Here is a 22405-nt window from a genome sequence, read left to right on the forward strand (position 1 = left end):
CAAACTCATTGTCTCTTGTTAAAGCAGATTTGAAATTGCTTATTGAGGCTGATTTTCCAGATAGGAAAAAGAAGCCTAATCAGATGAATTAAAAAGAAACCCAGGGCAACTGTAGTCTGATATAAGCTGATAATATAAAATTAAACAAGAAGCTTAAAATGAAATACAGTAACGGAGTTTCAATTAAAACTGAGCTCCTTATTTTATAAAAAGCCCCAGCATAGGTGAAAGATTCTCCTTCATGACTTCCCTTAATTTTGACAATGAATATTATCTTATTCAGATTTTCACATGGACTGAAAACCAAGATGATAGAGAATGAAGACATTTCACTAAGGGCCAAGATCATACCTTTATCATCAGCTTTATATCTTTCACTGTATTTTCCGATGAAATGTCAAATGATTCACAAAGTCCTTCAAAGGCGACAAAAATTCTCATTTTGAAAAATGCTGTTCAAAACTCCTCAAACGTCTTTTTGCTTTATCAGGCCACATGGTATGCAAATCTTATATCCACACTGGAGGTCAAAGAAAAGCAATTCTGAGGATACTGTAAATATCCAACCTCAGTGCAGACATTTTTCCTCCAAAGCAAGAGGCTGCCTGGAAAATCTTGGCTGAAGCAGGAAGCGCAGAGAGCCCAAGAAACAATGAGCAGATTTTGTTTCCCAGGCTGAGTTGAATAGGAAAAATGTCCCCTTCTCTAACTAACAAACTTAATTAAACCAGCAAACCACGTATCGATCGAGGCAAGTGTGAACAAGCTCTCAGCATGTGCATGCATGTTCCAAGGCAATCACACCAGTTGTGTTTGCTCAACAGGCACTTATCAAACCACAGAGAGCCATGACAGAAATGAATGATGTTTATTTTATTGCTTATGGCAGTCTTTAAACTTCCTGTAAATAAATCTAATCTCAGCACTCATGTTACCATAACAACTTTATAAGCCTGTTAACACGGTCAGCCTCGCCAGTTTAGATCAGAAGCCAAACTGTGCTTTTTGCAAAACTCAGACAGGCCAATAGCTTGAGAGCATCGATATCCAATAAGATAACTGGGTATAAAAGATACCGAATAAGCATTTAATATACACGGTTTCATATGGCTCCTTCACACTGAACTTTTATCCTGAGATTGAGATTGCTCCTTCATGGATGTTTGCGGGCTGTTTATATGACACCATGATCATTCAAGGTGTCTCCTGCACTAAATGCCCTTTGTTCCATTTTTCAATAGATCGCAGATAATGAGCTATCAAATTACCCCATTGTGTTCCATTTCAGTTTCCTCTGCGAAAAGAGTAAAAGCGAAAAGAGTAAAAGCGGCAAGAAGAGGTGAGAGATCAAAGAAAGATAATGGAAGACTCAGATACAGGGAGAAGGGGGGGGAAGGAAGCACATGAAGAAGGGAGTTGTTGTGATCCTGCATTTAAAACGGAAGCAGAAAGCCCCGTAGGATTTTAGGCTAGTGTAGAGATGTTCACAGACACTTTCGCCTTGGGAGAGGTATGGTTTTCCTGTGTCTTGAACCAGCAAGAATCTAGTGGCACCTCAAAGACCACTGTGGCATAAGCTTCTATGGACTAAAGACCACAATCAGATGTGTGAAGTGTTATAATCTTCTTTTTCTTTTAATATATTTTATTGAATTTTACATTTATAAGAAAAGGATGTAACATCCAGTGACATCAAACGTAACACAGTGATCAAACACGGGATATACCTGATACACACAATCAAGTAAGTGGGTGGGAGAGATTGAGAGAGAGAGAGAGAAAGAAAGAAAGACAAGGTAACTGGTGCGCCCAAATTATCATGAAATGCAAGAGGTTTAGGTACAGCCTATGCCAATTGTGTGAAAATCTTAAATGCAGACAATATAAGTACAATGACTGTTTACAATATTTGAAATTCTTAATATATCATTTATGCCACAATAATCTGATACCCTTAAAGGTGCCACTAGATACTGTTTTTGATGCAACAACCTAACACAGCAAAACTTCTTGCCTGTATCTTAAAATATTCTTGCTGCTAAAAATTACTGCAATAGTAAGCTAGCTAGAACCTCTAAAGTGAACGCCTGGACACTGTTGTCTTGTCAGCAATTTGCTTAATCCCAGGTTTGGAGTTGCGGTCATCATAATGAACATAGCGGTGTTGAGTCAGCTCTCATTCAGTATGACATAAAATAAAAAAGTAAAACAGAAAGACACAGGGAATGCACAAGAGAATGAAAGTGCAGTCAGAACAAATTGGAAGCAGATTGAGGCTGCAATTTTAAACACCTAGGATTAAACTGCACTGAACGCAAATGTGTACAGGATTGTGCTGTAAGGCTGCAATTGTAGATACACTCTCCTGGTACTGATTACACAAGATATCATCAGAAAGGTGAAAGGTGTATTGGAATCAATAATACTCATTAATTAAAGTAAAATAGCAATTTAATTGTTGATTAAAACAGCAACCCTAATTGTGAATGTATTTGTTGTAATTCTACAAATGTCTGCTGGAGTAAGGAGCAGTATTATCTTGGGAATACTACACTAGAAATATTAGTAAAACTGACTTTTTTAATTAAAAAAACCATGATTCAACATATACAAGAACTTGATGTGCAACCAAGTAAAGAAATTGATTGCTATTTTTACTGATGGGAAACTGAGGACAAGGGAATATTGCTTCCCCCTCAACAACTGCACTGTTTTGCTGTTTCTGGGATTGAATGGAGATCTTACATATTCAAGCATAATATTCTGTTTGTTGGGTCAAAATCGATTCTGTCCAATATAGATAACTTTTTCTTCCAGGAATTTGTCTAACCCCCTTTTAAAGCCATCCAAACTGGTGGCCATCACTACTTCCTGTGGTAGCCAATTCCATAGTTTAACTATGCGCTGTGTGAAGAAGTATGTCCTTTTATCTGTCCTGAATCTCCCACCAATCAGCTTCATAGGATGACCATGGGTTCTAGTATTTTGAGAGAGGGAGAGAAATGTCCCCCTATCCACATTCTCCACACCATGCATAATTTTGTAGACCTCTATCATGTCTTCCCTTACTTGCCTTTTTTCCAAGCTAAATGATCCCAGCTGTTGTAACCTTCTCTCATAGTGAAGATGCTCCAGCCCCTTGATCATTTTAGTTGCCCTTTTCTGCACCTTTCCAGCTCTACAATATCTTTTTTTAGGTGTGGTGACCCGAACTGTACACAGTATTCCAAGTGTGGTCACACCATACATTTGTATAGGGGCAGTATGATGTTGGCAGTTTTATTCTCAACAGTCAGCATCCCCCAGCCAGTCCAACACACCCGGAGGGCACCAGGTTGGGGAAGGCTGATCTAGGAATGGTAAAGTAAAATATGTAAGAGCCATGCCTTTGTCACCTGCTCCCAGCTTTAAAGTAAAAAGGTAAAGGTGTCCCCAACCAGTCGTGTCCGACTCTAGGGTGTGGTGCTCATCCCCGTTTCTAAGCCGAAGAGCCAGCGCTGTCCGAAGATGCTTCTGTGGTCATGTGGCCGGCATGACTGAACACCGAGGTGCACGGAGCGCTGTTACCTTTCCTGCCGAGGCGGTACCTATTTATCTACTTGCAATTTCTTGCTTTCGAACTGCTAGGTTGGCAGAAGCTGGGACTGAAGATGGGAGCTCACTCCGTCACGCAGTACTTGGGTCTCGAACTGCTGACCTGCCGACCTTCCAGTCTGCAGTTCAGCGTCTTAACCACTTAGCCACTGTAAACCTCGCTCCCAGCTTTAGAGCCATAATATCCTCCCAGTATTATGCTTGTGGTGGATGCCTTACTTCAGAACCTTGGAGTTCTGCAAAACAGAGCCAGAGGTCCATAATGTCCTTTATTTTTTCAATAATTTTACTAGCAACAAAAAGATTAGTTGGAATAGTGGATTCCATCAGGGAACCATCTTGTGATTCTTCCATTCCAAAACAGGAGTGTAACAACACTGGCAAGCGACTAGCCAGCTATTTACTCAGGATATGTTTGAATGACTCATATGGAGTTAATATATTTTTGAAGAAGTTATGACAGGGCCTGGTTGTTTTTGTGCTAGGAAATTCAAAAGCTTGCTCACTGTTTATGACATTTTAGTTGGTGTTAATAAAAATACTTTAGTTGGTGCTAATAAAAATTATTATTATTGCTTTTTACTAATATTTGTGATTTTTGTCATTTGAAGATACACACCAATCTGAGGGATTAGGCTGCGTGTGCTCAAAGTGTTTGGTTTTCCCTGCAAATAAACTTCTTAGCATTTTTATCAGTATTACATAAGTTATAAAAATCTGAATTGCATTTCAGTTGGGCAAATAGTTATCATGTTCTGTCATCTGATGATGTGTAAACCAACTCTATTAAAAGGAGTAAAAGCTAATAAAATATCTGGATTAATTCTAATCTTTGAACAATTCTGATTATTTAAAGAGAGACTAGTCACATTCGTTCTGCTTCCTTAGTAACGTCTATTAGACGGAATGTCTTTGGAAAGTCCTTGGCATGGCAACAAAGGTATTTCTATGATCTTACAATAATCTTTTGTAATAACTGATGTTATATTTAACACTACCATTGGATTAGCCATCTGCCTGGATCCTACTTCATATCTGCCTTTATTATATATGTATTTGTTGTAGAAGCAGAAGCTTCTGAAAAAGAGAACATATTATGTTGGATCCAGCCATTTGTCTAGCCGCAAATGCAGGGCAGGAGAAGCACAGAGGGAATGATCCCCTCCAAGCTTCTCCTGCCCTGCATTGGATAGGTGGCCGCCTATCCCCATAGGATTACGCCCTGAAGGTGCAATCCTATATACATTTAGAGGAAAAAAACAGTGCTGGGGAACGCTGGAAGTTGCAGGACTCTTTTCTTTCTAAACATGCATAGCATTGCGCCCTAAATGGCAGTGGCTCTCGAGGGTTTCAGTCAATGGACTTTCCCAGCCCTACCTGGAGATGCCAGGGATTGAGACTGGAAACTTGTGCATGGAAGGCACATGCGTTACCACTGAGCGATGGTTCTTTCCCACAGCACAGAAGAGGAGGTGATTCTTACCAATTCCTGCAGCTCCTACCAAACATAGAATCATAGAATAGTAGGGTTGGAAGGGGCCTATAAGACCATCGAGTCCAACCCCCTGCTCAATGCAGGAATCCAAGTCAGAGCATCCTGTCCCTTGCCAACAGTCCATCTTCCAGGAAGTATAGCCCGTGGTCCCAGAATCCAAATCTCTCTCGTCAGCACCACCTTCATAGCCAGTCATTCACCCAGAGTATTTTTCTTTCCCTTTCTATCCCTCTTCTGCCATGGAGGGTTGGGGGACCCTCCGGAAACAGTGGGGGAGGTGCTGCTGGGGGCTGCAAGGGACAGGGGGATCAGAGAAAATCACCTCCCCTACTTTCCTCCTGTGGTACCATTCTGAGTGGAATAAAACCTCTAGTTCCAATCCAAAAGAAGGAGCAAGGGAGCAGGCAAAGGGACCATCAAGGCCTGCTCCAGTTGGACTCCCCCCCCCCCGGTTGATATCCATGGTCCTGTGGGGAAGAAGAAAGAGCGAGGGAGCTGGGAAAGGGAACATCAGGGCCTGCTCCAATTGGACTGCCCCTCCCTTGGGAGATGAGAGGGGGGAACAGGGCCATCCCACCAGCCTTGCTGACAGTCTACCTAATTCTTTTTTCTCCCCTCCCCATTGCCTTTTCCTTGTGTGTTCTGTCTTTTCTAGATTGTAAGCCTGCGGGTGGGACTGTCTTCTTTGTTCGTTGATTGTAAGCTGCTCTGGGAGCCTTTTTTGGCTGAGGAGCGGGATAAAAATATAATAAATACATAAAAACATCAGTCTAACATTTCCTGTGTATAATACAGGAACTTTACAGCAGGGGTGTGGCACCTCAGGCTCTCCTGGGGTCCCAGCCCAGCCCTCTGGGGTTCCTCAGGTGGCCACGTCTCCCTCCCTACTTGATCAGATGGTCCCCACTTTCACCTTCTCTGATCGTTTGGTGATGTCCCAGCTTTTGTGTGTTTTCCCCCATTCAAAAAGGCTGAAATGTTTCTTTTAAGGCTTTGTTACTGGTAATAAGGACTTTAAGCTAAAATATGCTGGTACGTTTGATATTTTGGCCCACCCCCTTTTGCCTTTGTTCCCACCCACCACTGGAATGCGCCCCCTCCCCGAGATTCTCCAAAATTGAATTTGTTCCTCCGACTAAAAGAAGTCTTAGATCCCTGCATGAAACTATTAGGATATTATACATTCTCCAAAATTTCCCCACATCAGTTAATACAGTTAGTTTTCATTTATTGCCCCCCCCCCGTTTTCATTTATTCCCCCCCCCATTTTCATTTATTGTAATAGCCCATTGGGTATTACAGCCTTCAAATAATGAGATGATGGGATAAAATGGGAACCCAATGCTGCAGGGAAAGAGGTTGTGTGATGGTTCATGCCTGTGCATCGTTTTTTCCTGGAGAAGCAGGCTCCTGCCAGCTGGCCAAACTGTTGTTCGGTGGGCTGGTGGGAGCCCAGTGCTGAAAAATGGCAAGCCAGGAGTGTGCCCCTTTCCCTGGGATGGGAGCAAGGTTAAAGCCTCCTCCCCATCACAGCAATCTTCAACAGCAGCACTGCAATGAGGAGGAGGGTTTAACTGTGTCCCCATCCCAGCAAAACTACTCAATATTGATTGGATGGGGGAGGTTAAAGCCTCCCAGGTGCACCCCTGCAAACTGCAGTAGGATTTCGGGGGGAGGGGTAAACTGTGCGTGTGCAACTCCCAGCCACTTACCCATGCGACCCTCAACCTGAAGAAAGTTGCCCACCCCTGCTCCGAAGTACCTACTCCCTTGCTCTACCCCAAGCTTCCCCAACCTGGTGCCCTCCAGATGTGTTAGGCTACAATTCCCATCACCTGCTAACTGGAGGTTATGAGAACTGTAGTCCATCACATCTGAAAGGCACCCAATTGGGAAAGGCTGCTCAACAGTTTCAGTAGCATCTGTTTCCTCTCCTGTCCTCGTTTTTTGGATTCTAATCTTCAGCTTCATATCTTGCTGCTGCATCCACCAGCATTTCCATCCCCATTTCACCACTTCTTCCAGCATCTATTTCTCATGTCTCTCTCCCTTCCTTCTGCTCCCTCTTACCTCCATCTCTGCTCCTATATCAGTACTCTCCCCACCACTACCATTTGACCTTCTCAATCTTCTCAAACTGGGGAGAGGTAACGAGTGGGGTACCGCAGAGCTCAGTCCTGGGCCCAGTGCTCTTCAACATTTGTATTAATGACTTGGATGAGGAGGTGCATGGAATGCTGATCAAATTTGCAGATGACACAACATTGGGTGGGATAGCTAATACTTTGGAAGACACAAACAAAACTCAAAGTGATCTGGATAGACTGGAGCGCTGGACAGAAAACAACAGAATGACATTTAATTGGGATAAATGCCAAGTTCTGCACCTAGGGGGGGAAAAACCAAATGCACAGTTACAGGATGGGGGATACGTGGCTCAATAACACGACAAGCGAGAAGGATGTTGGAATTGTTGTAGATCACAAGCTGAATGTGAGCCAACAATGTGATGTGGCTGCAAAAAAGGCCAATGCTCTTTTGGGCTGCATTAATAGAAGCATAGCTTCCAAATCCTGGGAAGTACTCGTTCTCCTCTACTCAGCGCTGGTTAGGCCTCATCTGGAGTACTGTGTCCAGTTCTGGGCACCACATTTTAAGAAGGATGCAGACAGACTGGAGAGGGTTCAGAGGAGGGCAACAAAAATGATCAGGGGATTGGAAACAAAGCCCTATGAGGAGACACTGAAAGAACTGGGCATGTTTAGCCTTGAGAAGACTGAGGGGAAATATGATAGTGCTCTTTAAGTACTCAAAAGATTGTCACAGAGAGGAAGGCCAGGATCTCTTCTTGATCATCCCAGAGTGCAGGACACGGAAGAATGGGCTCAAGTTACAGGAAGCCAGATTCCGGCTGAACATCAGGAAAAACTTCCTGACTGTTAGAGCAATACGACAATGGAACCAATTCCCTAGGGAGGTGGTGGGCTCTCCCACACTGGAGGCCTTCAAGACGAGGCTGGGCAGCCATCTGTCAGGGATGCTCTGACTTGGATGCCTGCATTGAGCAGGGGGTTGGACTCGATGCCCTTGTAGGCCCCTTCCAACCCTACTATTCTATGATTCTATGACCGGGCTTAATTTCTAGAAGTTGCTTATGGCTAAAGCCACCGTTTCTCTCCTGGAGGTAGGGCTCACTAATCCCAGATACCATGAGACAGGCAGGATGGTGATTTCCTTAATACTCAGCACATGCTCAAAAAGCCATTGTTGTTGCTGCTATTATTATTATAGGTTTACACAAAAATAAAATATTGTATATAATAAATAACTATGTTGCATCGGGTAATATAATTCTTGGGATTGAATAATATAATTTTAAACTCTATACCACTGTGTTCCAGGATTACACGTCTAACATCGAAAAAGAGGCTTCGGGGTCAGCTTTCGTCCGCTCGCGCTCGGGCGGCTGCCCCCCGGGCGCCGCCTTCCCCCAGCGCTTGTCCCTCTCGGGCAGCCGCGCCTTCCCTCTAACTCCGCCCCTCTCCCTCTCGGGCAGCCGCGCCTTCCCTCTAACTCCGCCCCTCCCCAGCAGCCGTCACGTGCGGGCTGCCGTGCGCAAACAGCGTCCACCCTGCGAGTGGCAGCGGAGCAGGCCAATCCGCGCCGCCCGCTCCGACATCTCAGCCTATGCGAACTCGGCGGGCGGGATTTCCGCAGCTCCTGGGCTGGCTGGCTGACGGGCCGGGAGAGGTCTCGATTATGGGCTCCGCCTGAGCGGGTCTGTGGTCCTTCTCGCGTCTGGCTCTGGCTCTGGCTCTGGCTCTCTTTCGGGTAAGAAGCGGCGAGGCTTCCCGGCCTGGCGCTTTGTGGCTGTGGACAGGCGGCCGCGGCCGGCCTCAGGGGCTCCTCTCACGGGCTGGGCTCTGCACGGGGGTCCTTTGAGCCCGTCGTTGAGGCAGCCAACGGATCGGTTGCCTCTAACGGCGTGACCTTGTCGCCTCTTTCCCTCCCCCACCGGCGTCAGTCTCCTCCTCGCTCTCCTCGTTGAGTCATCTGAAAGGGCGGGGGGGAGTTTCACTGCAAAACTCGGGCTGTGCGCACGTCTGAATAGGGAGAGGGGATGGGTCAGCGTGGCCACCCCGGGAATCCAGAGGAGTTTGAGTTGGCCACTTTTGCTTCACCTTTTCTCTTGCCTTCGCCGCCTCCTTCGCCTCACTTCCCCCTCTTCTTGCGGCTTATGTCGAAACCCACGAGGAACAATCACGAGCCCGACCCGAGTTTCAAGGCGCTGCTCAACACAGCGGCGTTTCCAAAGAGCCTTTGATGCGCAACCTTTGAATCACTTCCTCGGGATTGCCGAGCTTTCGCGGAGTGTGGGTGGACTCTTCGTCGTCGTCTTTTGATGGCGTGAAGGTGCCCGCGCACCGTTGCTACTGTGGTGCCGGCCGGGTTTGTGATGTGCTGAATGCTTGCGATGACATGACTTTGTTTCCAGGCCCTCTATTGGGCTTACGAGGCGCAAGGTATTAGGTGTACACGCTCTTCATATGTCGTGCTGAACAGTAGCAAATGAGGTTTGCAGCTGCTTGCAAGATGCTTAGTTGTGCAGGCCTGTTGGCTGCCCAGTTCTGTGCTTGGGCTTTCGTCATGCCAAACCAAGAGCGAGTTAGGTTGGATTTTACCCTAAATTTCTAAGTCCTACTTCATCATGGCTAACTTAGATCCCATTAACGTCAATGAACCTACTGTAAGTAGGACTTAGGTAGGATTTTACCTTTAATATAGTTATGTGTGGCTCCTCCTGTCTGACCACCCTACGTGGCTATAAAGTACATTTCTTTTCAGCATCTTGGGCAGGTACCCAAGAAATTCACGCATATGGCCTGATCTCTGGTGCCTGTGGCCGCAATTGGCTGTGTGTGTATGTGCGTACGCATAGAGGATTAGGGTGTGGGAAGTGTGGCTCCAGAGGCGCAAGGTGGCTTATATGAGGCTGCAGTTGGTGCCTTTGGAAAATGTCAGCTTGTGTAAATGGTATCCTAATAGGCTGGCATCCTAATAGGAGGTGGAATTGTACTGTAGTGCAGCCTTCCCCAGTCTGGTCCTCTCCAGATGTATTGGACTGCAGCTGCCATAATTCCCAGCCAACATAACCAATGGCATAATGTTTGCACTGCCATCCTGTTGTATGTCAGATATGGATGAAACTACCTATACATTTCTAAATAGCTTGGGAGCAGCTGTTAGGGACTGCTCTCTTGCATGTGCTTTTTCAAGAGTAACTGAGAATGCCCTCTTAACAAGGACATTAAGGGCTTTGCTACTGCTTTTTCGCTTTGCTACTGCTTCTGCTTTCCCCCCTCATCTCCCTCCAACTATTGCTAATTGCCCTCCTACTGCTAAGTGCCTGGCCTAGCTTCAGACTGGTAGTAGGGGGAAGGAGGTATAGACCCAAGAGCCATAGGACTGCACTGTGCTGCTCTCAGTGATCTGGTTCAGATGATCAAATTTTGGCTTAAGTTGGGATATGTATATGCTTTGTACACCTGCATCAGCCCCTTTGCTGCCACGTCACGAGCAGGAAAACAAGCCAGCAAGCGACAGTTAACCATAGCTTCCTGTTATGTCTGGACTGGGAAACTATGTTTAATGTCTTCCAAACAAGCAAGGATATGAAGCCATGGTTTAAAGTTGGCTTGTTTGGAGATCATTGACCATAATTCCCTGGGTTCAGATGCAACAGGAAGTTGTTAACTGTAGCTTCCTGGCTTGTTTGCTAATTTGTGTGAAGGGAAGAATGAAGTTGGAGTGAAGCAGTATGGATACAAATCTAAATAAATCAGATTTTAAAATGTAAATTGGACACATATACCCTCTATCTTTCTATCTATGCAATCTCTTTTCCATTAAAAAAATAACATATTGGGATTAGCGATGCTCTGCTGTCCAGGAGCCCCATTTGCAGCAGCAAGCAGTCTGGCATTATTCTATACATATTTACTTAAAAGTAAATTCTACTGTATTGAATGGGACTTTCTCCCTATAAGTGTGCTTAGGATTGCAACTAAAGATGTTTTAAGCATACATTTGAAAAATATATTCTGCAAATGGCTGCATTATACAGATTGACCTGGCAGGTTATTGTGGGTTAATGAACCCAAGATTAGCCACAGCACGTGCAGAGTGTGTGTGGCCACCGCTTTGAATATGCAACCTCCAGTCAAGATCAGGGGTTGCAGCATGTCTTGTGAACCTGGCCATCTTTATTTAATTAGGGTTAAACAACCCACACTTAACCTAACTACTAACTAAGGGTTAAATATGAGTTGCTTAATCCTGGATTAACCCAGGATGGCCTGTCCACATGACACGGCACAATACCTAATCACCCTGATGGGTGGTTTCATATTAAAAATGGCAGCCGCATGCACTGGGGCTAAGTAATTAACCCACGATAAGCTGCTGTGTCATGTGAACCAGCCCATTCATTTGTTAAGGAGCCAGGCTGCTGTGGCTTCCAGTCATTGTACTTTTCAAAGGTGAACTTGGGTTTGCCATTGTGTAATATGTGGAAAAGCTCTTAAATCTGCTCAGGGAATGACAATAAGATGTGAGTGGTGGTCTTTACTTTCCCAGTGAGAGCTGAAGTGAATTCAACTGCACTGCATTAGAGATCTCTGCACATTGCCTTTTTACCAGGTGCTCAGCAAACTTGAGACCAAAGTCATTCAACTGGTTAAAGTAAGCTGCAGCCTGATCTTCCAGTTGCTTTGAGCATAACATAACCTAATTTGTAGTCTATATGCTTGCTCTGCTCTAGTTTCAGGAGAGTCCTGCCTGATGAGTGGGTATCATGGAGCTTCCTGGCCTCCTATGGGGTGTAGGTGCTATAGTTGTGTTCTTTGCTGTGCCTTAGGGAAAGGTGTGTTAAGACACAACAAGCTGTTACACCCCTATATTAGGAGGATGGCAGACACAATACCGGGAGTTTTACAAGCATTGCACAACTTCCTTCCTGTGGGACACTTAAGAACTTCCTTTCTATGGGAAGAATAGGGCTCAACCACTGGCCGATATCTCCTTTCAGATGGAATGTGTCTGTCTGGCCCAGAGGACAAAGATTTATTGGGATACCTGGATCCAAACAGTATCTCTGGTGTGAGCACACTAAGTCACATTCAGTCACTGGAGCAGGACTAGTGTGTTACAGGGAACTGCCCATGCAGATGGAGTGGGACTAGAACTATGTAGACAGGGGTTGGCTCTGTTTTTATTCCATGGCACAAAGTAAATGGGCTTCAGTCTGAGATGCAATTGAGAGGGAGGCAAATAATGCTTCTCAGACTCTACACCCAAGGTCCCCAAGACAGTGCGTGAGGGCACCTTTTTGGCGTCCACCACGCTCCCTACCCTTTCTGACTTAAACTTTACTTTAGATTTTTAATGAAAATAAAACAAAACTGGGAGGCTAGTATGCTGCAAAGTGAAGTGCCTGCTTACTGCACCATCTTTGGTGCACCATCAACTATTGCTATTGCTATTGAGAACTTCTCTGAAACGGTTGGTAAGTTTTATGTTTTATAGACTGCTGAGATGCTTCCATTTTTTTCTAATGTAATTCTTGCATTTGATTATTAACCACTTCAGAGTTTTAGAAAGGCAGGCATACATTTTTAAGATGAACAATAAAGCCAAATGAAGTTGTAGAGTCATTCCCACTGGGTCTGTAAGTTTTGATCAGTTCTCTTGGTAGGTTGATGTATGAAAGTTTTAATTACAAATTAATATTTGCACACACAACCCATCCACCAGATAATTTGTTTGGACTGCGAAAGAAGGGTACAAATATGCCAAATTACATATATGTGTGTATTATGTAAAAATGGCTTCCTCTTTTAGTTTGAGCCCAAAGCTACCAGACCTTTTTTTTTTTTTTTAAGCTGAAACTGCTGTAGCTTTGGTTCTTGCTTCTAGGTAGAAAGGCAACCAAACAGTGTTCAGTTGAAATATTACATATATTTTTAAGTCATATCTTCCACACTTAAATTGAGATTTGAACTCTTCCTTGGTGGTGTGTTAGTTCAAGGTTATATTTGAAAATATTCTGTATTTTAGGTTCTCACATTAATGGACAAATACTTTTAAACCACTTCCTTTCTAGAATGAGTGGCAGCTTTTTAAAAATTGAAAGTCGGTCTTCCCCAACCTGGTGCCATCTAGATGTGCTGGACTGAAAGTCCCATCATCCCCATGTCAGGTGGGAATTATAGGCATTTCAGTCCAACACATCTGGGGGGCACCAGGTTGGGGAAGGCTGCTAATGATTACCTCATTGCAAGGTAGTTGCCCTAGATAAAAAAAGGTGCAATACTGACACCTGTCTCATTCACGAAGGTGTTACTGTCTTGCATTTTCATTTTGGCAGCCATTCTTTTTCTTTACCAGAGAAGGAATGCTGTCCCCAGAACATAAGAGCTATGCTGGATCAGACCAAGGATTCATCTAGCCCAGGATTCTGTTCACACAGTGGCCAATCAGCTGCCCATGGGAAACCAACAAGCAGGACATGAGAGCAACAGCACCTTCCCACCCATGTTCCCAGGGCTGTTCCAAGACATTTTGCTGCCTGAGGCAAAAGAGGAGATGGTGCCCCCTTCCATTTCATGTACAAAAGCGGACTGGACTGGTGTTTGAATCTTGAGCACTGGCAATGGGACCGCATCCTTCACCACACCCTAAGGCAGCAAGCTTGCTTAGGAGCTACAGGGCAGGCCATGTGACCCACAGCTTTCTTCTCCAACACCTTGCTACCACCTTCCAGCATCTGCCACCTAAGGTGACTGCTTCATTCTGCCTAATGGTAGGGCCAGGCCTGCATCTTCCCCAGAAATTGGTGTACATAGGCATACTGCCTCTGATAGTGGAGGTAGCATATAGCCATCAGGACTAGTAGCTATTGATAGCCTTCTCCTCCATGAATTTGTCCAATCCCCTTTTAAAGCCATCGAAATTGGTGGCCATCACAACATCTTACGTAAGTGAATTCCATATTTTAACTGCGTGCTGTGTGAAGAGGTACTTCCTTTTATCTGGCCTCAATCTCCCACCAATCAGCTTCATTATTTATTTATTAATTAAATTTATTAATCGCTCATCTGGCTGGTCACCCAGCCACTCTGGGCAATGTACAACAACAACAACACAGTTAAAACAATAAAATTCAACATTAAAAACATCATAAAAATACCCCAACCCACCCCGAATGCCTGCCTGAACAACCACATTTTTAATGCACGGCGGAAGCCCTTTAAAGAGGGGGCATGGCGGAATTCCCTAGGGAGGGAGTTCCACAGAGTGGGGGCCACCACAGAGAAGGCCCTGTCCCTCGTCCTCACCAGCCTAGCTGTCCTGGCTGATGGGACAGAGAGAAGGCCATCCAAGGTTGATCTTGTTGAGCGGCCTATCTGGTGTTGCTGGAGGTGCTCCTTGAGATAGGTTGGGCTGGAACCATATAGGGTTTTAAAGGTCAAAACCAACACCTTGAATTTGGCCCGGAAAACATTTGGTAACCAGTGCAGCTCTTTCAGCACTGGAGTGATGTGATCTTGCTGGCGGCTGCCTTTAATCAGGCAAGGTGCCGTGTTCTGTACCAGCTGCAGCTTCCAAACTGTCTTCAAGGGTAACCCGACGTAGAGCGCATTACAGTAGTCTAAATGAGAGGAAACCAGGGCATGTACTACTGATAGGGGCGCAGCTGCCGTATCAGATGGAGTTGGTACAGCGCTGTCCAGCTCACAGCTGACACCTGAGCCTCCATGGACAGCTGGGAGGCTAAGATGACCCCCAGGCTACAAACCTGGTCTTTCAAGGGTAGCCGTACCCCATTCAACACTAGGTCAACATCCCCTGGCCTCCTCTTGTCTCCCACCAAAAGTGCCTTGGTCTTGTCATGGTTCAGCTTCAGCTTATTCCTCCCCATCCAGCCACTCACCATCTCCAGACATTTGGACAGGGATTCTACGGCCATCCTTGGTGAAGATTTGAATGAGAGGTAGAGCTGCGTGTCATCCACATATTGATGACACCGCACCCCAAACCTTCTGATGGTAGCCCTCAGCAGCTTCACATAGATGTTAAATAGCATCGGGGAGAGTCTGGAACCCTGTGGAACCCCACAAGTGAGTGGCCACGGGTCCGAAACCTCCCAGTGCTACCCTCCGGTACCTGCCGGAGAGGAAGGATCGGAACCACCACAATACGGTGTCTCCAATGCCCAACCCCTCCAGGCGGTCCAGGAGGATACCATGGTCAATGGTATCAAAAGCCGCTGAGAGGTTAAGGAGAACAAGGAAGGAGCATTCGCCCCTATCCAGAGCCCTCTTCATATCGTCCACCAAGGTGACCAAGGCTGTTTCTGTCCCATGCTCAGGCCCGAAGCCTGACTGAAATGGGTCTAGATAATCGGTTTCTTCCAAGTGTGCCTTCAACTGCATCGCCACCACCCGCTCAATTACCTTGCCCAAAAAAGGCAGATTCAAGACTGGGCGAAAGTTGTTCAGAAACTTGGGGATCCAAGGAGGGCTTTTTTAAAAGCGGTCTTATCACTGCCTCCTTGAGGACTGATGGCATCACTCCCTCCTCAAGGGAGGCCTTGATCCCCTCACCCAGCCTCTCTCTGCAGCTCATAATGAGCCAAGATGGGCAAGGATCAAGTAAGCAGGTGGTCGGCCTTACAGATGAAAGTACCTTGTCCATCAGAAGGAAGAAGCTGGAACCGATCCCACAAAACTGGTGTGCCACAGACCGCCTCCTGCTCATTAACTGTATCCACAGCGCACGGAATAACACTCCTAATCCGATCAATTTTATCTGCAAAGTGCCTTGCCAAGGCCTCACAGGAGGCCTTAGAATGCTCCAGCGGTTCCGGAGCAACTGGACCGACCAGGCTCCGGACCACTTGGAACAGCCTCCTGGGACAGCACTCTGCAGACGCAATAGAGGCAGCATAATATTCCTTTTTTGCTGCCTTCACTGCCACGTGATAGGCTGAAGATACAGCTCTGGCCTGTGTCTGATCATCTTTGGAGTGAGACTTCCGCCACCGGCCCCCTAGCCGCCTCACCTCCTGTTTCAGAGCTCATAACTGCGGATTGAACCATGGTGCAGTCCGAGCCCTCTTGGGGGAGAGGGCATTTCAGGGCCACCCGATCTAATGCCCTAGTGATTGCGGCATTCCACCCACCCACCAGGGTCTCGACTGAGTGGCCATTGGTGCGCTCCAGAGAATTCCCAAGTGTGTTCAGGAATCCATTCGGATCCATAAGACGCCTGGGGTGGACCATTTTAATGGGTCCTCCACGCCTGCGGAGGGGTTGTGGAACCGATAAGTCTAATGTCACCAGATAGTGATCTGACCATGACAAGAGGGTGGTGGGTATACCCCCGACTTCCAGTTCACTCCCCGCTTCTCCAGAAACAAACACAAGGTCTAGCGCATGATCGGCTACATGGGTGGGCCCAGTTAGAATAGGGTGCAGCTCCCAGGATGCCATGGTCTCCATGAAGTCCCGAGGTGCTCCTGTGAGGATGGCCTCTGAATGTACGTTGAAGTCCCCCAACACCAATAAGTTAGGGGACTGCACACACACACACATCAGAGACCACCTCAAGCACCTCGGCCGGGGAGTCAGTCGTGCAGCGGGGTGAACGGTACACAAGCAGAATCTCCAGACTGCCCCTCTGGCCCAATCTCCAGTACATGTACGCAGCAAACCTGGTCTCACAGAGAGGGGATCTGGTGAAGACCAAGGACTCTCGGTAGATAACAGCCACTCCCCCATCCCGATCCCTAGCCCTCGGCTGCTGTGCGTACAAAAATCCAGCTGGACACATGGCTGCAAGAGTTGGAGCAGCGGCCTCAGCCAGCCAGGTCTCCGTAATACATGCCAGGTCTGCACCTTCATCCAGGATCATGTCATGGATGAGGGAGGTTTTCTGGGTAACAGACCTGGCATTGCAGAGCAGCAAACGAAGGCCAGAAGATGGAGTCACACCTCCCCCAGCCATCCTTTGGCTCTGGACACGCTCGGAGCAGGGGACAGATACTACACATCTCCCCCTTGTTCCCCTTACTTGGCATGGCCTGCACTTCACGCCCTGCCAGGACCTGCCGCCCAGCCTCGGTATAGTCTGGCCCCCAGCACTCCCCCCACTGCCTCTGTCAGGTGGACACATGCCCCCTCACTCCCGCCTATCAGGCAGGCTACCCACCCCTAAAACACAACAGAACCCCCCCAAAATTGAAAAAAAAACCCAATTAAAAATTGCCCTTTAAAATACTGCCAGGCACGAGTCCACGGTAGTGATAGTGGCGGTGGCGGCGGCACAGCAGCAGCAGCAGGCACACCTCTCCCCAAGTGGTGGCAGCTTCTCCTGCAGACTCTGGCTCTCCCAGGCCACCTCAGCCAGCCAGTTTATGTAGCCCCTCCAGGAAGGGACAGGTGGAAGCAGCACAGCTGGCTCAGTACCTGGGGGCCTGGTCCTGCAGGGACTGGCGGTGTGCCAGGCAGAGGTCCGTAGGGAAGGCCTGGTGTTGGTGGTGGCGGCGGCCACACAGGCCCAGCAGCTGCAGGCCCAGCAGCAGCAAGCACGCCTCTCCCCTGGTGGTGGCAGCTTCTCCTGCAGGCCCTGGCTCTTCATGTCATGACCCCATTGGGTTCTAGTATTAGGAGAGAGGGAGAAAAATGTCTCCCTATCCACTTTCTCCACATCGTGCATAATTTTGTACACTTCTATCATGTCTTCCTTTACTTGCCTTTTTTCTAAGCTAAACAATCCCAGATGTTGTAACCTTTTCTCATAGGGGAGTTTCTCCAGCCCTGTGATAATTGTAGTTGCTCTTTTCTTCACTTTTTCTAACTCTACAGTAGTCTTTTTTAGGGGCAGTGACCTGAACTGTACATAGTATTCTATGTACTAAGTGTGGTTGCACCATAGATTTGTATAAGGGGCGTATGGTCTTGGCAGTTTTATTTTCAATTCCTTATTATGCCTGACATGGAATTTGCCTTTTTCACAGCAGCCGCACACTGGGTTGACATTTTCATTGAACTGTTCACCACAACCCCAACATCTCTTACTTGGTCAGTCACTACTAGCTCAGATTTCATCAGTGTATATGTGAAGTTGGGTTTTTTTTTGCCGCAACATGTATCATTTTACACTTGCTTACATTGAACCACATTTGCCGTTTTGATACCCATTCTCCCCGTTTGGTGATCCCTTTGGAGCTCTTCACAATCCCTTTTTGTTTTAACCACCCTAAATGATTTGGTGTCATGAACAAACTTGGCCACTTCACTGCAGATTCATAATTCCAAGTAATTTATGAATAAGTTGAAAAGCATTGTTCCTAATACAGATCCCTATGGGACCTCATGATTTGCATCCCACCATTAGGAGAATTTACCATTTATTCCTACTCTATGCTTTCTAACCAGTTACTGATCCATAAGAGGACCTGTCTTCTTATTCCATGGCTGATCAGTTTGCTCAGGAGTCTTTGAGGGACTTAGATTGCCCAGGTCCAAAGACTGCCCAGACCATCCTTCCCCTGCCTGTGCCCTTCAGATGTATTGGGTTACAACCACTATCCTCCCCAGCCAAAATGGCTTCTGAGTGGGGATGACAGGAGTTGTAGTTTAACACATCAGTAGGGTGCTAGGTTAGAGAAGCGTGGTCCAGACACTTGCGATAGATTCTGTATGTCAACTGTCTTTCATATAGAAACAAATTGTTCTGCAATTCAAGTTCATCTGACTTTGGTTTTCCCTTCTCACATACCTCCTCAAGTTTCTGAGGCTTAGCAGTTTAATGGGACTTCATATATAAAGTGGAGTGCTTCAATTAACAACTTTGCTTGTGTTTAGTGTTATATGGTGCTGCCTAGCAACAGCCTCCCTTACATTAGTGTCACTTCAGTAGGGAGACAACTCAGAGGTTCAGAAAACTAACCTATAGAAGTATGTGAAAAGAAGGGCAGGAAAAGGGTTGTGTTTTTGGACTCCTTTCAGAACATTTTTTAAGCTTGATCTGTTCCGGGGCAACTAGGGTTTAAAAGTAGGTTGCATTTGATAGTTGTCCCTCAAAGTGAAGAAGCTACTTCTACTTTTAACTGTGAAATTTGCTACAAGATAAGAATAAATAAGGTGATTGGATGACTGAGCATTTGTTTTGTGGGTAACTGATGGTTATCATGGGATGAGAAAATCCATTAAGGACACTATCCTATGCATGTTTAGACAGAAATCCTACCACACCTAGCAACCGCCAGCCAGCCACACTATCTGGGGGATGCTGGGAGTTGTAGGATTTATTTTTGTCTAAACATGCATAGGATTTTGCCCTAAGCTGCTGCTAGATAGTAAGCTTAAAGGGGATGAACTTTGGAAAAATAAGCTAAGTTTAGATGAACCAATCAGACTTAACCCCCATTCATTCATTCCAATCCAGGCAGGCTCCAGTGCTCATGATGACCACTGGGATTGGGGCCTCAATAGCCTTGGGCAATAATATCCTCAGGAGTGTGAATGAGGGAGTGAGGATGTCCACCCAACAATTGGATTAACTGTAGCTTAAATTGCTGTAGTTTACAAGCAACCCGTGCTTGTCTGTATAGCCGCTGTTCTGTCTGTTCTGGGGCTGTCTTTCCAGTGCTCTGCTCTGTCTGTGTGATTAAAAACCCTCCAAGGGCGAGTTCAGCCTTCTGAGATGGAGCTTTTTCTACAGGTAGGATAGCTGAACTGTTGGTGTGTGACCAGAGTAAGAAGCCTCAACAAATGGGAAAGACTGATTCTCTGCTTTCAAAATCCAGGGGGCAGGAGAGTGGAAAAGAATCAAATACTGAATGCTCAAATGTATGTATAATGGGTCCCTTGTCCACCCACAGGGCTATAGTGTCCAACACCACAGTAGATGTCTGGCCTGCAACTTGCTTTTGAAACCTCTTAAAAAAAGTTAATGAATGACAGCCAAAAAAAAAAGGAGTATGTATTGCTATTCTGTGAATGATTCAACAGTTTCAGAGTATGCCTGCTTTTGGTTAAACTGAATCTGCCTTTCAATATTCATAAGAAATTATAGCTATCAATTCTTCATTAAAATCCACTCAAACTCCCCAACTGGCATCTCTTATCTTGTGGGTAGCTGGGCAGTATTGCAGTGTTCCAGAATCCTCTTGAAAATCAAGAGAAGGACATGGTTTCACCATGTTTTTTTCTACATGATTAGATGGAAGTATATTTCAGTTCAGATGGGGCTCCTCCTAAAACACCAAATGCACACTTGTGGCTCTTCACCAGGAGAAGAGCAGTAGTGGTGTGCTAGCTTTTGTTTTGTGAAGCTGTCAAAAGGCAGAGGAGCCAATATCTCCCCTTTCTGAACTTGCTGGAGACTGGGGGAATGGGAGAGAGGAGGACACTCACCAGTGTTAGTTCAACATTTAAAAGCGAGACGATTCCATCACCAAGTGGGAGATATTGACACCTCCTCCCTTTTGATGTACTTACTCCATCCCCCCCCCCCAATTTTTTCGGTGCTTCTGAATTACGCTATTGGGTTCCTCCTTTCTCTTTTTTTTCTCTCTCCTGGTGTGTGCAAATTGTGTGCAACTGTGTGCAAATTAGTTTATATGCAGCCTGGTCTTGTACATTAGCCACTCCACTTCGGGCTTCTGTTGACAGCTGCAACATACAAGGACATCGACAAGGCAAGGCTATGCATACTGGACAGGCAAAAGTGTGCATGTGAAAGAATGGGGAAAAATAATAATTAAAAATTGAGAACACTTTTATGTACTTGAACCACCGAAAAAAGGTGGCAAACGATTGGAGCGGGGAGGGGGCCAGGACAAAGAGACAAGGCGGGTTCTACTGCAAAAGGGTCTGGGATATGTGCTGGAGCTGGCTGGTGGACTGAGGGGGAAGGAGGGGGAGAAGAAGCCACAGCAACCCCCATTATCTGTTGGGCATACCGTGGGTTGTCTAGTGAGCAACAACCCCACTGTGGCTTATTTGCAAGGTGGCTTAGCATGACATGTAAACTCACCCTCTGTGTCAGCCACACTCCAATTAAGCAAAAGTATTTGAATTTAGTCCCTGGGTGATGTGCTAAAAGTCAGGGTACTCTGTGGCCTGTGCATGGCGCCAGCAGCTGGAAATTAATGCAAGCCACAGTTGCCACACTATGTATAGGCATGAGAATTGGTATGGAGTTCACTCATTCTTTCTACCTCAAAATGTTTTGTATATTAACATTTAGGAGGAACCATCTACCCCTTTGCAGTTTGAATCACCATGCACAATTATATTGGCTCTCAGATGATTTCAGCTTTGAAGATTGCTGCAGGCCAACCAGCTTCAGTTCAGTGGTGGCTTGTGGTAACATGGAAAGGAAAGGAAAGGTTCCTCCTGTGCAAGCACCGAGTCGTTGCTGACTCCTAGAGGGACACCGCTTGCGCTGGTGTTTTCATGGCAGACTGTAGCGGGGTGGTTTGCCATTGCTTTCCCCCGTCGTGACTGCTTTTCCCCCAGCAAGCTGGGTACACATTTTACCGACTTCGGAAGGATGGAAGGCTGAGTTGACCTGAGTTGGCTACCTGAGACCTGGCTTCTGCTGGGATTGAACTCAGGTCGTGGGGAGAGTTTCGGTTGCAATACTGCTGCCTATGTGGTAACATGGACAGCGCACAAATCTTAGGTTGTGAAGCAGACTGTACCAGAGCACTGCAATTTCAAGATGTTTCAGTGATGCCCTCTAATTCTATTACCGCAAGTAGATTTCTTTTAATAAATCAGTGTTCAGAAGATTGAAGCCATTAGTCTAAATGAAAGCAGAACAGTGGAGTATATATCACTTGATTGTTAGAGTTTGTAAGTGTCTTGATGAATTTGGCTTACAAGCCAGCTTGCTTAGAGAGCGGTTGGCTCACCTACCTGCAAAAGCTGGTTTGATATAACTCTCTTAGGAATCCTAAGCAAAAAACCCTACAAGAGTTGAAATTCTAAATTAGTGATTCTTGCATCTTAATAAAAAGAAATGTTTATTTAAACATATTTGTTGGCTGACTCTGCTTATGGCCTTATTTTTACTGTCATGGATCTGCAACGTGCTCAAAATGATTACTGTAGAAAATATCCCCCCCCCCCCCACAAAAAACTAAAAGCTGTTTGGTCTTGGAGCTGCAAGCCCCAGGCAATTAAGCATGTTGCATAAAAGATAATTAGTAATCCAGACAATGAAATAAAAAGGTAACTGGTA

General features: G+C 46.0%; 2 protein-coding genes across 4 annotated transcripts in view; one reads left to right on the forward strand and one right to left on the reverse strand.

Moving 5' to 3' along the window:
* The window catches only part of ANKUB1 (ankyrin repeat and ubiquitin domain containing 1), a 31372-nt gene extending 22693 nt beyond the window's left edge, over positions 1-8679 (reverse strand). The window contains exons 1-2 of one of the 2 annotated variants that reach the window (XM_084847271.1): positions 8478-8679; positions 352-520 (exon numbers count right to left, since the gene is read on the reverse strand). In XM_084847271.1, the coding sequence (XP_084703397.1) occupies positions 352-441 (90 nt within the window). In that variant the 5' untranslated portion in view covers positions 442-520; positions 8478-8679. The remainder of the gene's footprint in view (positions 1-351; positions 521-8477) is intronic. The other variant, XM_084847272.1, reaches the window with a different exon arrangement.
* A 133-nt stretch (positions 8680-8812) lies between these two features.
* The window catches only part of RNF13 (ring finger protein 13), a 77756-nt gene continuing 64163 nt past the window's right edge, over positions 8813-22405 (forward strand). Inside the window, exons 1-2 of one of the 2 annotated variants that reach the window (XM_084847274.1) lie at positions 8813-8920; positions 19877-20004. In XM_084847274.1, coding sequence (XP_084703400.1) covers positions 20003-20004 — 2 coding nt within the window. In that variant the 5' untranslated portion in view covers positions 8813-8920; positions 19877-20002. The remainder of the gene's footprint in view (positions 8921-19876; positions 20005-22405) is intronic. The other variant, XM_084847275.1, reaches the window with a different exon arrangement.

Source organism: Heloderma suspectum, chromosome 3 (assembly GCF_057233095.1).
Source record: "Heloderma suspectum isolate Gila_16-S chromosome 3, 16-S_ref, whole genome shotgun sequence".
Classification (NCBI taxonomy): Eukaryota; Metazoa; Chordata; class Lepidosauria; order Squamata; family Helodermatidae; genus Heloderma; species Heloderma suspectum.